The 13,603-nt window shown below is 44.3% G+C and overlaps 1 protein-coding gene across 7 annotated transcripts; it reads left to right on the top strand.

Annotated features, from left to right (window-relative positions):
• The first annotated feature begins 1,945 nt into the window (after nt 1-1,945).
• TSEN2 (tRNA splicing endonuclease subunit 2) lies at nt 1,946-13,225 on the top strand. Of its 7 annotated transcripts, none has more exons than XM_030458373.1 (12): nt 1,946-2,023; nt 2,825-3,020; nt 3,833-3,914; nt 4,316-4,352; nt 6,108-6,630; nt 6,747-6,824; nt 7,383-7,433; nt 8,083-8,221; nt 11,038-11,074; nt 11,715-11,826; nt 12,390-12,479; nt 12,933-13,224. In XM_030458373.1, the coding sequence occupies exons 2-12, from the start codon at nt 2,847-2,849 to the stop codon at nt 12,990-12,992; spliced, it is 1,383 nt and encodes a 460-aa protein (XP_030314233.1). In that variant the 5' UTR covers nt 1,946-2,023; nt 2,825-2,846; the 3' UTR covers nt 12,993-13,224. The 7 variants fall into 7 exon arrangements, with proteins under 7 accessions (XP_030314233.1, XP_030314235.1, XP_030314237.1 ...); XM_030458375.1 differs by lacking the exon at nt 1,946-2,023 and adding an exon at nt 2,061-2,125 and having other exon boundaries at nt 12,933-13,225; XM_030458377.1 differs by lacking the exon at nt 1,946-2,023 and adding an exon at nt 2,085-2,144 and having other exon boundaries at nt 12,933-13,225.
• Nucleotides 13,226-13,603: the final 378 nt, after the last annotated feature.

Below are 13,603 nucleotides of genomic sequence, written 5' to 3'. Positions count from 1 at the left end.
GGACACATCTTAATGACATCTTGTCCTTCAGATAGCAACATTTCTGGCTGAAGCACAGTCTGGGCTTGTAATCAGAAATTTGGTTGAAGAGATAGGAGTATGATTAAGTTAATTGGCTCAGTGGGGGGCACTGTGGTTTCCCCCTGAAGGCTGCATGATGATAGTGAGATGTGAGGGAAAGCAACTGACCTGCAGCTCTTCTGTGTTTTGTCTACTTGTCACTGCAATGTGCCTGCACAATGAGAAAATATAGATATGCCTAGACTAGATAAACTCCACTTCCATGTAAATGTGACTTAAGAAATTTAGAGGGAATTTTGAAACAGTGACACCTTTGATACTTACCTTTCATGCTGTTACCGGGGCTGTTTTAAGGGTAGAGCTGTAAGAACAAAGCTGAAGTTAGCAGAGCACTGCTGTGTACTTTAGTGACAGGGATATAGCAGACCCCTCTGTGACCGAAGCTTCAACTCTTTGTATGTGAATCAACATCCAAAATAAATTAACTCATAAGCTGTTATATCAAGTGGAACTCTGTAGGAAATAACTGTAAGAACACTGCCTTAATACTCTCAGGTTTTGCTATGTTTCCTGTGTGGCTTTATAACCATTACTGCCCCCCCAATGCCTCAGGAGTCTGTCTGGAAAAATGGGAATATGAGATAAAATACTTCACAAGAATGATGTCTTTTTCCAGATTTTCATAGTGAAATCACTGATCTCTCTGTTGAAAATCATAGTTCTCTACTGTGTCTATCATCCTGGAGGCTGATCCTCTTCCTTTGGTAGTGGCACCTCACAATATAACCTCAAAGTAAGAAAAAGTAGTGGCATTGTAATAGCATTGTAATAGGGGTTGGGTAGGCAAGGTTGACACTGGTGACAAGTTCACTGATTACCAGAACAGAAACAAACCGGGTCGTTTGCTCCTCAGGACCTCGTGAGAACGGCTTCCATTTTATTCATGGGCCATTTTAATTTATTTTTTGAACAAAAGCTGCACCGCCTCCTGGACTCGGCTCTGGTAACGATCAGCACCATGGCAATCACCACAGTCCCCAGGACATGGGCTGTCCCAGGCAGCTCCGAGCCTCGGGGCGCGGTTCGGCTTTGCTGCAGCTTCGGAACCAAGCGCTCGGCGCTGAGGTGAGCGGTGCCTCCCAGGGCTGCATCCGCCCAGGGCTCCCCAAGCCCCTCCTCATGCAGCTCAGCACTCATTTCCAGAGGGGGGTTCCACACAAAATTTCAATTTGTGGGGGTTTTTGGTTACTTTTTTCTCTCACTTCGTTACTTTTGGTCACCAGCACCCCTCACTTTGCCGGCTGAGGGCACCTCGGAGCGCAGCAGGAGGGCGGTCTCCCTCAGATGGAAGCCACTCCCGGACTCTGGATGCAGCCCCGTCCCGCCCCTCTGCCCCTCTCCCCTCAGCTACATTCCCCCTCCTCTCTCCTCCCCTCAGCTCCGTTCCCTCTCCTCAGCTCCAACCCCCCTCCTTTCCCTCAGCTCCGTTCCCGCTCCTCTCCTCTCCCTCTCCCCTCAGCTCCATTTCCTCTCCCCTCTCCCTCTCCCCTCAGCTCTGTTCCCTCTCCTCCCTCTCCCGTCAGTTCAATTCCCTCTTCCCTCAGCTCCATTTCTCCTCCTCTCTCTTCCCCTCAGCTTCATTCCCTCTCCCTTTCCCCCTCTCCTCCCCTCAGCTCCCTCTCCCCTCAGCTCCATTTCCTCTCCCTTTCCCTCTCCCTCTCCTCTCAGCTCCATTCCCTTTCCCTCTCTCCTCCCCTCAGCTCCATTCCCTTTCCCTTTCCCTCTCCTCTCAGCTCCATTCCCTTTCCCTCTCCCTTTCCCTCTCTCCTCCTCTCAGCTCCACTCCCTCTCCTTTTCCCTCTCCCCTCAGCTCCCTTCCCGCCTCCCGGGGTCCCCTCACCACCGGGATGGGCGGAGCCCCCTCCCGCCCTGCGCACGCGCGGCCGCCTCTCCCCGGGGGGCGGGGCCTAGCGGCGCGGGACTCCTCATGCGGCGGGGACGGGTGCGTAGGGTGTCGGTTGTTATGGCGACGGGCGAGAGGCCCGGTCCGGTCCGGCTGCTGGCACCACGTCGGGGAACCCCGTTCCCCTCCCCGGCACCGGGGGTGGGCTGTGGCTACGTGGGTGGGCGTGCAGAGCCGGCTTGGTCCCGGCCCCTTCCTCCTTGCGCGGCTTCCGGGCGGGTGGTTCGGTCATCCCGGCAGGCGGTTCGGTCATCCCGGCAGGCGGTTCGGTCATCCCCCGGCCCCCTGTGAGGGCTGAGTGTGTGGCAGGCCATGAAGAAGGGCTGTGCCGGCGGCCGGTCCGCTGCCGAGCTGTATCCGTGGGGTTCGGGGTTGTTCCGCCCGGCCCGGTGTGTGTCTGGCGGTGTCACCGGGGCCCATCGCCCTCTGAAAGGGTCCAGAACCTCCCAAACCGCTGCTCCTGCCTCAGGACCTCTTCCCCTGAGCACTCGGAGCGGTTTAGATTTCGGCAGTCGTGTGCTGTGGTTTCTGCTATTCCCGTTCTCCTGCTTCGTTCTTGAAACATAAAAAAAGCAGAAATTTCCGGGCTAAACTTAGAGCTGGAAGCTCCTTCCCCCCCTCGGCTCTTCAGGGAAAGCGCAGTGCCCCAGAAAAAAGTGATTAAAATCAGGTAACACCAGCAAATTGCTGCTGATGCTTGTCTGGTGTCACGGTTCCAGAACTAAACTTGGGTTTGGTTGCAGTAGGATTTGTTTGTGGTTCTACTGGGAAGGAAATGCTGCTGAAACGTGTGGTAAACTTTAACTAAACTTTAACAGGCTTTGTTGTCTGGTTTTTAAGGAGGAAACAGTGAAATAAAGAAATGGCAGAAGCAGTTTTTCATCCCCCGAGAAGGAAAAGAAGAGTTTTTGAGACCTACGTGGCTCCCTTTCCTGTGGATGTGGGTGGCAAGGACTTCAGAATGTGCCAGGCTGAGATCCTCAACAACCACGTTCTTGTCAGGAACCCTGAAGACATTGAACAGCTTTATAACAAGGTGCCCTACCCTGCTTGCACAGGATTTTTAGTGTTTTAAACCTAGGTAAAGCATAAACACTTGCTAAAAATCTGGCTGCCCTCGTGCTTTCCTTCTCCCCTGACTCACAGCAATTCTCCACATCTCCCTTCTCTCCAGAAGTCATCTCAAAATGCATGTTCTGTATCAAATGTGAAAAGTGTTTCATTCTTATCCCAGCAAATGCATTTTGGAATGAAGTGATGGCATGAGCTAAGAAACAGCTGCAAAGATGTCATGTTAATTTCTCCTTTCAACATTCTTTGCAACCTTGCAAGGGGATTTGCTGTTTTTTTAAAGCTCAGGAAGCTGGAATATTAATTTTTTATAAATTGCTGACCTGTAGAATTATAAATTGTATAAGTGTTTTAACTTCAGAGTTAGTTTTTAAATATTTTTTTAAAATTTCTTCCTGGGCATAATAAGCTGCATTGAGTCTGTTATGTCTGAGTATTATTTCACCACCATTCTTATGCAGTAGCTTTATATACTGTGCATTTTAACAGCATTAATGCACAGGTGCCTTCTTCTAAATCTTTCAAAAGTCTGCTTGGAGAGGTTGCCTGAGAAATACTTAGCATGGAGGAAAAAACCAGCACCATCCACTGGTTAAATCTCTGAGTGCAGGTGTTTAATATGGAATTAATTATCAGAGGCCAAGCAACAAGCTTAAATGCTGCAGAATGTCACTTATTTTTTAAGCTGATTTTTGGCAGTCAACATTTTATCTTTGGAAAGAAGTTAATTTTTTTCTGGTGACTGATCCTAATAAGAATTTTTCCTCTTCTTTGAAGGGCTATTTTGGCAAAGGTATCCTTTCCAGAAGTCGACCAGTATACAGCATTTCAAATCCTTCCCTGGCTGCTAAGTGGCAAGGTAAACTGGGCCTCTTTGTACCTACATCACTCTTCTGTGTCCAGGAAATTGTGAGGCAAGGATATGTGAATTTTTAAAACTGCTTATAGCAAATCATACCTGGTCTGCTCTTGGTTGTGTTGTAGAAATATTGTCATTCCATGAGAGTGAGGTCTCAGTAGGCATCACTGGATTTTATCATGCTCTGTCATCACCTTTTTGTGGGTTGGAGAACAACGGTGCATTTATTTGTTCCTCTGGTGCAAGCTGTGACCTCTGTCCCTTTCTTAGTTCTGTGTCCATCTTGAATCCAAATGGGACCACTCTGTGCACAATTCAGACTGGGGTAAACTGTACCACATCACAGTCACATGAAAACATCTTTATATGGCTGAAACAATGTATGATTTGTCTTTATACAGGTGATAACATGAACATGCCTATAATCTCTTCCAAAAAGTAAGTTAATTTACATTAATTTATTCCATTTAGCCCATTTATTCTTGGGTTTTTCGTAAAACAGATTCTTTTCTATTTTATCTTGCTGGTTTTTAGATTGTTGTTTGTATAAGTGCTAATTACTTGTTTCTATTTCTGTTTAATTTGTAAATCACCTTAGTAAAACTAGAGTAGGTGATATTCAGTATGGTTTTTGATGTAAGCTTGCAGGTATTAATTGCTGAATAGAAGCCAAGATGGAGTGCATGCATAGTAAGTAATATGGATAATTAACTCATAATAATATCAAGCATAATAAAACAGGTGATGAAAAGAAAGATAAGTCCCTGAAGCAGGCTGTTTAAAATAACTTTCCCATTTCCTGACAATTACTGTATGGGCTAAAGCAGCTCCTGAACTTGTATAGCACATCATTATTTTTTATAGTCTTTATTTATACTGTTAGTTTTACATTTAGCAAAACAGTTTAATTTTTTATAAGCATATTTATTCCACCTGAGTAGTATATGAGCTGCCTGTGAGAGTGTGAAATTTACTCTGTTTGCTTTAATCTTCTGTTAACTCTTAAAAACTTAATTTAAATTTTAAAAGTATGCTCCTTCAGTCCTCAACTTCAGGTAAGACAAGGAGCAATATTACTGCTGCTACTAGTTACTACTGTTTGCAGAGACACTTGTCACTGTTAGGCTGCTTTTTGTGCCAGTAAATACAGCTTGAGCATCACTGGAAGTGTCATTACATTGCTGCAGGAGGTACATCAGGATCTATCTCAGTCTGAGTCCAAATATGGCAATGAACTCATAGGATGAAGAGGAGTCCATTTTTTTAAAACAAAAAATACAACGCTGAATTAATGTAGCTTGACTAGGAGACTTCAGAGGGACTCAGGTTTTGTGTGGACAGATGAAAGTTGCATTTAATTGTCTTTGCAGTTCTTTATTACCTGGTCTGTAATTGCTGTGCTAGGATTTTGGGTTGGGACATCCAGGTTATTGTGCTGGAGTTGTCTGGCTGTGAGTAAGGACACAGTGTGCACCCACCTGTAGCTTTCATGGAATGAGCAGTAGTGTCTTCAGCTGCGTATTAATGTTGTCTACCAAGGAGAAATAATGTTAGGGGCACTAAAAATTAAAATAATTGAAAAATATCAGAAATATTTGCAGCTCTCAGCTGCTGTCTGCCTGATGGGATTATTGTTACTTTTCAGAGATGTGTTGGTTTTGGTTAAAACCAAAGGTGGTTTAAGGTGAAGATGTTTGTGCTGTGTTTTGTTTTGTTTTTTTGCTATCCCATTGTTGTGTCAAAGATGCATAAAACAGAGTTTTGAAGTTCTCAGTAGTTAGCTGTATAATAGATAAAATGAGAGCTCAGTGTACAAAGCCTTGTTGCATGTTTTCATAGTGCAGGCTCTGATACCAAGATGGTTTTGCTTGGAATTCAATCTTCAGTGGGAGAAAAGAGTTTTTTGCCTGGTGAACTTCTTGCTTCTTGAAATGGTGTAGCAGAAACCCTCAGTGCATGGCTCTTGGGTGAGGGGCAGAAATATGAAGGGCAAAACCAAGCCAAATCTTGCAGAATCTTGATGTTCAACAAGGTCACCTGCAGCTGCCTGGACTCCTGCACTGTGCAGGTTGTATTTTGTAGATTTGTTGTGTGGATTGTGCTGAATCTTGTTTTTCTAAGATGTTTCTTTTTAAGATGCTGACTAAGGGAGGTAGCCTGCTGGAATTCTCATTTATTTTGTTTGCTTGCTAGGTACCAGTATCATGTTCAGTGGGCTAAAAGTGTTTTGCAACAGCAAGGACTTGATGACTGCTCAGTAACCAGAATTCTTGAAAATTACACAAAGCCTCTCGAGCCACCAGTTTTGGAAGAGGACAGAGCAGAACAAACCAGTAATAGCTGCAACAGGATGGCCCCAAGCACAGAAAATACAGAATTTCCCAGACAGTCTGCTACAGAGAGTGGAAATGTGGTAGCTCCAAGGCCTGAAAATCAGAATGAGGGCTCTAAGAGAGCCTCTTTGGAAGGAGATCCAGAGTCTGGTCCTGTGGCCATGTGTGGCTTGAAAGAAGAGGAGCAAGGTGAGGTGAAAGAGGGTGCGACAGGGGCTTGCCAGAATCCTGTGCATCGTGGCAGCGAGGTGGAGGAGAGCACTGAGCCAAGATCTGGTGACATGAGCAAGTCAAGAGAGTGTACTGCAGAATATGTGCTGGTGGAAGAGGAAGAAGAAGGCAGCTTCTGTCCTGGAGATGACTCTGCTCATGCACAGGGAAATGTAAGGAGAAAGAGTGTCCCTGATCTTACAGAAAAATCACACAATCACTGCTTTTTTCAGAATTCAGGCTTTTTTCCAGTTTAAAGTTACAGTAACACAGTAAATTTTTCTTGTAGCTTGTCAAGAAGGAAAAACTGGTATGCAGGAAAAATCCCTTTAGGATTTTTGAATATTTACAACTCAGCTTGGAAGAGGTAAGTTTCAAGTACAGTTCAAGTGCCTTTACTTTTATTCTGGAAAGCAAACATTAATCTGTGTTACAATTTAATTTAATACCCATTTCTGAAGTACAGGGTTCTCCTGTGTGTCCTGAGGAGTTGGATTGTTTCATTCATGAAGCTTATTTTTAATAACTTCCAATAAAAACATAATGTGGTTTAAAAAAACATGAAGGACCCAACTCCATTCCCTTTAAATGAATAATCCCACTGACAATTAATCCAGTGGACTTAGAAATACCAGGCTTGTAGCATTTCTATAAATCCTGCTTCAGCTGTGCTGCTTCTGAATATATTCCTCTGTGTTAGTTTGAACACAGCGCCTTCAGGAGTCTACAACACATGCACAGATTTTGTCTGTGGAAAAACAAAGATCATGAAGACAAATCTCAAAGGAAACCTTCAGGAAGCTTGTCTGTCTTTATGACATTAGGATTCTTGTGTGAGATTAATTTGAGTTTTTGTTCTTGCATGGAATATAAACTACAGGAAGAATCTAGCTACCAGCTGAACTTATTCTGTTTATTTTTTCAGGCTTTTTTCTTGGTGTATGCTCTGGGGTGTTTAAGTATTTATTATGGTGAGGTAAGTGATTTGATTAATTTTGGGTTACTGGGGTTTACCATTAATTTGGATATGTTTGGGTTTGAAAATGTTATTGACCATGGCAGTATTTTATGTTGTTCATTCTGAAGGAGGAAATAGCAAACAGAGTAATTAGCAAGTATTTCTCACAAGTTGTGATAGTTCTGTTTATGAAAGATTGGTCTGAAAATTTGGTTTGCCAAGGCAAATACAGCTAAGCACAGTCTGTCTTCAAGAAAGGTTTTTCATGTAACTTATGCAGGAAATAGGGGGGAAATAAGCATGAGAGGAATAATATGGTGAATACTCTGTCTTTCTTGAAACAGGAAAGTTCCTCAGAGTTTTTTAATCATTCACCTACAAGTATATCAAGCTACTGGTAATGTAATGACAAAATAATTGAAACCTGTGCTTCTAGTTTTGAGATTTATCAGCTTTTCATTTAAACAAGGGCATTATGGGACCAAATGGGAAATGCTAAAAAAAAACCCCACATGAAGTGGAGCAACATGTTGCTGCCTTCATATTTAGGGACTGCAGGCTCTGCAGGAACCTGTGGTATTTGCTATTTGGCTGTCAGGCTGTACTACACCCAGCATTCTGTGTCTGCTGTGCTGTGAATGTGGCCACCTTTGTTTGTGATTTTTAGGAGCCCCTGACAATTTTGAAGCTGTGGGAGTTTTTCAGTGAAGTGAAACCCAACTTTAAAACCACTTACATGGCCTATCACTACTTCCGCAGCAAGGGCTGGGTCCCCAAGGTTGGACTGAAGTATGGGACTGATTTCTGTGAGTACCTTCCTCCAAAAACAGGGAACAGTTGGCAATTTGGGTTGGAATGAGGGGAGCAGGATGTTTCCATGTGCAATAGCTGAGGAGACCTCTGGTTTTGCTTCATGAGGCTATTAATTAATACAGGATTGCACTGGAATTCTCTTCCCAAGTTTCTCTGTCCCTTCGGTGGCAGTGTTAAGATAACAGTCTCTGGAACAGCAGGGTTGCACCTAGATCCCAGTTCACCTCCCTGCAGCTTCTTTTTCATCCCAGTCAATGGAAACTGGGCTTCTGCTGAACTTACTGCTAAGACTCTTCATCTGTATGAGCTTTTTGGGGGAGGAGAAACACAGAATCACAGAATTGGCTGGGTTGGAAGGGACCTCAGAGATCATCAAGTCCAACCCTTGATCCACTCCCCCCGTGGTTCCCAGCCCATGGCACTCAGTGCCACATCCAGGCTCTTTGGAAAGATCTCCAGACACGGAGAATCCACTACTTCCCTGGGCAGCCCATTCCAATGCCTGATCACCCTCTCCAGAAAGAAATTCTTTCTCATCTCCAACCTAAACCTCCCCTGGCACAACTTGAGACCCTGCCCTCTTGTCTTGCTGAGAGTTGCCTGGGAGCAGAGCCCAACCCCCCCCTGGCTCCAACCTCCTTTCAGGGAGTTGGAGAGAGTGATGAGGTCTCCCCTGAGCCTCCTCTTCTCCAGCCTCAACACCCCCAGCTCCCTCAGCCCTTCCTCACAGGAATTTTGCTGGATCCCTTCACAGCCTCCTTGCTCTTCTCTGGACCTGCTCCAGCACCTCAATCTCCTTCCTGAGGGGCTGAGGGGCCCAGAACTGGACACAGGACTCAAGCTGTGGCCTCACCAGGGCTGAGCACAGGGGCAGAATCCCTTCCCTGGACCTGCTGGCCACGCTGTTCCTGAGCCAGCCCAGGATGCCATTGGCCTTCTTGGCCACCTGGGCACACTGCTGGCTCATGGTCACCTTCCTGGCAATCCAGACTCCCAGGTCCCTTTCTGCCACTCTGTGCCCAGCCTGGAGCTCCCCATGGGGTTGTTGTGGCCAAAGTGCAGGACCCGGCACTTGGCCGTGTTGAACCTCATCCCATTGGGATCATCCCAACTCTCCAGTCTGTCCAGGTCCCTCTGCAGAGCCCTCCTGCCTTCCAGCTGATCCACACTCCCCCCCAGCTTAGTGTCATCCGCAAATTTGCTGATGATGGACTCAATCCCCTCATCTAAATCCTCTATAAAGATATTAAACAGAACTGGACCCAACACTGATCCCTGGGGGACACCACTAGTGACCGGCCACCATTTTAATGCAGCCCCGTTCAGCACCACTCTCTGGGCCCGGCCCTCCAGCCAGTTCCTAACCCAGCACAGGGTGCTCCTGTCCAAGCTGTGGGCTGACAGCTTTTTCAGGAGGAGAAGGGGAGAGGCACTTTTTTGTTTGTTAGTGGTAGGGTTTTTCATCTTACAGAAATAACTGGTAGTGTCCATAAGCCCTTGATGAGTCATTCCAGAACTTAATTGAGCTCACATAAACATAACCAATGCAGTAATACCTGTTCCTACAGGAAAATTTATAGAAAGGGAGATCTGTCAGTGGATACATACAAACCAGCAGGGGTTCTAATGCTCCTGACACCATTTTATAATCGGGGGGTCTGTGTATTTGACTCTTTTGAGGCTGTGGTGAGCCAGCCCTTTAGATCCATGTGTAGGGCTTGGCTGAACTCATCATTTGATCTCTGAGGTCCCTTCCAACCCAGCCAATTCTATGATTCTATGATCATCACTGTTCTTAGTGCCCTGGGTTGTAGACAGGATTTTGGTACTGATCACCTGATGAATATGTGAAATTGATGCTTCTTTCTTCTCTGTTCAGTTGTGTTCTGCCCTGAATTATTTGTTTAGCAAATCCCTGCCTCTGGATTTATGCCAGACAAAGGCAGTGGGTTAGCTTAAGGCTAGCAGTTCTGCCTCACTCCTGAGCTCCTCCAGCCTCTTGTTCCTTGGCAGCACCTTCTTGGGGTTGATATTACTGCAGTTGCTCATAATGGATAACTTGCAAATCATGGTTGTCACTGGAATAAAGTGCTGCTCATCCTTTTCCTGGCAGGCTCTGTGCTAGCAAGTGTAAGAAGAGCTGTTCCAAAAGTCCCTGCTTACAAGCTCATGACAAAGAGGAGAAAGGAAATGCAACCATTTAGCTCAGTCAGGCTGCAGTGAGTCTTGTGTCCTCTTGCATTAAGAAAGAACTTCCAGTGAGTCTGGTGGGAGGTATGGAATAACTTGTGCTCCATGCCTCCCCTAGAACTTGAGGAAAATGCTTGCTTGGAACAGAAATTCAATGGCTTATTGTGATCTTGTACTCCAGTGGCTCAACTCCTGTTGTTTCAATCAGTAAAATTTTTTTTAAATGGTTTCAAATCAGTAAATTTCTCCTACACAAGTTCAGTATCTTCACTGGCTAACACAGTGTTAAAAGCTGGAGTCTGCTGCTGGAAAAAGTCTGTCTTAAACATCTTCCCCCAGCAATTGCTAAGTGTCCTTTCTTCTTTATCTTCTTTATCTTTTCTTCTTTATCTTTTGCCTCCCATTTCCCTGCCCTGGGTCACCCTGCAGCTCCCAAGGGATTTTGTCTCTTCCCTCTCCACTTGCTGGGACAAATTGAGCAAAACTCAAAAGTTTTGCTGAAGTTTTGTCTGTGTAATTAAAACTTAGACAATATTTGAAATAAATATTTATGGACCTGAGTATGAAACTCAGCTGGAAGCCGTGGTGATCTGACTAAGGTATTTCTCTTTCATTTCAGTGCTGTACAGAAAAGGCCCCCCCTTCTATCATGCAAGGTTTGAAGCTTGTGTTTCTGTCTGATTTCATGGTTTCAAATCAGTAAATTTCTCCTACACAAGTTCAGTATCTTCACTGGCTAAGCACCTATTCACTCTTTTTGCCAGATATGTTCATATTGGGAAGGGAAAATTTCTTTTATCAGAGGTACTAAATAGCACAATTTCACTGCATTCACATAACACCAGTAAACACTAAAAGCTGCAGTGAGCATATTCAGCACTCATAATGAATGCACTCAGGAAAATAACTTGATTTGGTTATACTGACTTTTAAAAAATGTATGGTATAGATGATTTATGCAATTTGGGAGAACTTTTAAGGGACAATAATTGTCTTTTTTCGCTAGTTAGGCAGATTAAACTTTAAAATAAGAAGTTTATACTATAAATGTCAGACTGGCATTAATAAGAGAATGTTGCCACCATCAGTGGGGAGAGAAAGTGCCCACAAGCTTATTTACAACATCATCTTTTCTGCTCTTTGCTTAGTAGAAAGAGACTTAAGTTTCCCAACTTGCTTACTGCATGCTGACATATTGTTTACCTCCAGTTTTTAGGTTCTAATTTTTAAGTTTCCTGACCTTCCTAAGGTGGTAGTGTTCTTTCTGTGAATTGCCTTATCTGCTTTGTTTCCCAGTTACTCTGTCCTTGCTGAATTAGTTGATGATAATTTTGAAGGTTCTCTTCGCAGACCACTCAGCTGGAAGTCCTTGGCTGGGCTGAACAGAACAACTGCTAATGCTTCTAAGGTAAGAATAAAATGCTGGTTTTAAAGGAGCTTTAAAATGATAAATTTACAGTTTAGTTCCAGAGCACAGGGAGTTGGAGTGAGGTTGGAAAGAGAATCCTTCTGTTTCTGATGTGCTGAAGAACTGGTTGAGTTGTCAGTAAGCAAGCAAGTGTCTTTTGTCAATATCCAGATGAATTTTGGAAGAAGCTGATTCAAGTTCTGTTGCCTATAGAAATGTTAAAAGTAGTGTGAAGAAGAGAAAAAAGCCCCAGTGGACACTTCTGTGTGGCACTTCTGTTTTTAAAGCTCTCTACTAGGATTTTTTTTTGAGCAATGAAACTGGAAGCTCCCTAAAGGTTTTCTCTGTGGTAGATCCTCCTCACGTGGTGTTTCTGCACTCAGAGCCATGGTGCTCAGGTGCTGTGTTAAAATTCTAATTTATCTGACAGCACTATTATGCTTTGATAAGAAAAATGAGATAATTTTACAGCCCTCCCCAACTTGGTTTGCATTTCTGAGTCCTCTAAAACTTGTGTAGAAAGAAATCTGTTGAAATTCACTTCTTTTGTTGTTTACCAACAGGAACTGATGCTTTGCTATTTGATTAGACCATCTGACATGACAGAAGAAGAGATGTCAACACCAGAATGTATGAAAAGAATTAAGGTTCAGGTGAGTAGTTACTTTTCTCTCTTGTTTCTGTGGTTTTGCTTTGGGGCAGCTGGACTTTAAGAGCCCTCTGGAACTGTTGCTTGCTCTTTACCGTGCCTTGCTTTTTGCATGCAATTTCCAGTAAAAAAACTCCAGTTCCTTTGTGCCCCAAGGCATGAAAAGTGCATTACAGACTGATTAAAGACTTCAGATCCTCTAAATGTCAGTGTTGCTGCTACTGTTAATGTAAGCATTTGCCTGCCTGTGGAGCCTGGAAGGTTAATGTGTATTTTAAAATGAGGGAAGAAAAACATGTGAGAGGCCAGATGACTGGGAACAAACCTCGTCATCTACTTGAATTTCTCAGTTGTCACACAGCACACATCAGTGTGCTGAAGGCTTAGTCCCCCTCCCTCACTGAAACAACCCAACCTGTGGTGGTTGTTACCCCAGGATTGTTGGTGTTGCTTTCAGGAGCTGATTGTGAGTCGTTGGGTTTCTTCCCGTGAGCGCAGCGAGCAAGAGGAGTTTTAGCTGACTGCATGGGAAGAGCTTCCTTGTTTCAGAACTGCATCTTGGGGTTCCACCTGATCATCTCATGATGAACCATTGCCTGAGAACAATTTCTGTCAGCATATTCACTTGGTATGTACAAAATGCCATTTAAAATGAGGGATATCCTGCTGACTGGAGAGAATGGTGTGTTGAAAAACAACTGAACTACAATAACGCATAAAAAGGGGGGGGATTAAAGCTGTTCCCCAATTTAAAATATTTGTTTGTTGCCTCAACATCTTTGAGTGGTAGCTAGAGAGCAGTGGCTTGTAGTGGTATTCTTAATACTGTGACAGATGCAGATGACAGGCAGTCCTGAGGGTCTGCTTGAAAGCCAAAGCACTGAGGGATCATAGTTTTCTGGGAATACCTCACAGATTCTTCAGAGCTGAACATGGGAATTGTGAAGCTAACTTTGCAGAGTCCTACATTTCTTCAGAAAGAAGGACTTAAACTTGTGGGGCCTCAAGTTTACTGCTAGTTTTTGGGTAGCTAAAACTAGTTAAAGGCCAGAAGTAATTACAGTGAGTCAAATAACCTATGGGATGCCATTATTCTTCCACCAAAACCTGAGTTCATAGCCTGGATGA

The sequence above is a fragment of the Calypte anna genome, chromosome 12, assembly GCF_003957555.1.
Source record: "Calypte anna isolate BGI_N300 chromosome 12, bCalAnn1_v1.p, whole genome shotgun sequence".
NCBI classification, from domain to species: domain Eukaryota; kingdom Metazoa; phylum Chordata; class Aves; order Apodiformes; family Trochilidae; genus Calypte; species Calypte anna.
This window is presented reverse-complemented; position numbering and strand designations above follow the sequence as displayed.

Excerpts from the sequence above, each read along its gene's own strand:
- TSEN2 (XM_030458375.1), top strand. The coding sequence starts at position 2,847 with ATGGCAGAAGCAGTTTTTCATCCCCCGAGAAGGAAAAGAAGAGTTTTT. Across the intron at positions 7,434-8,082 it reads TAAGTATTTATTATGGTGAG|GAGCCCCTGACAATTTTGAA; the intron begins GTAAGTGATTTG and ends TGTGATTTTTAG. Across the intron at positions 12,480-12,932 it reads TGAAAAGAATTAAGGTTCAG|GAGCTGATTGTGAGTCGTTG; the intron begins GTGAGTAGTTAC and ends TGTTGCTTTCAG.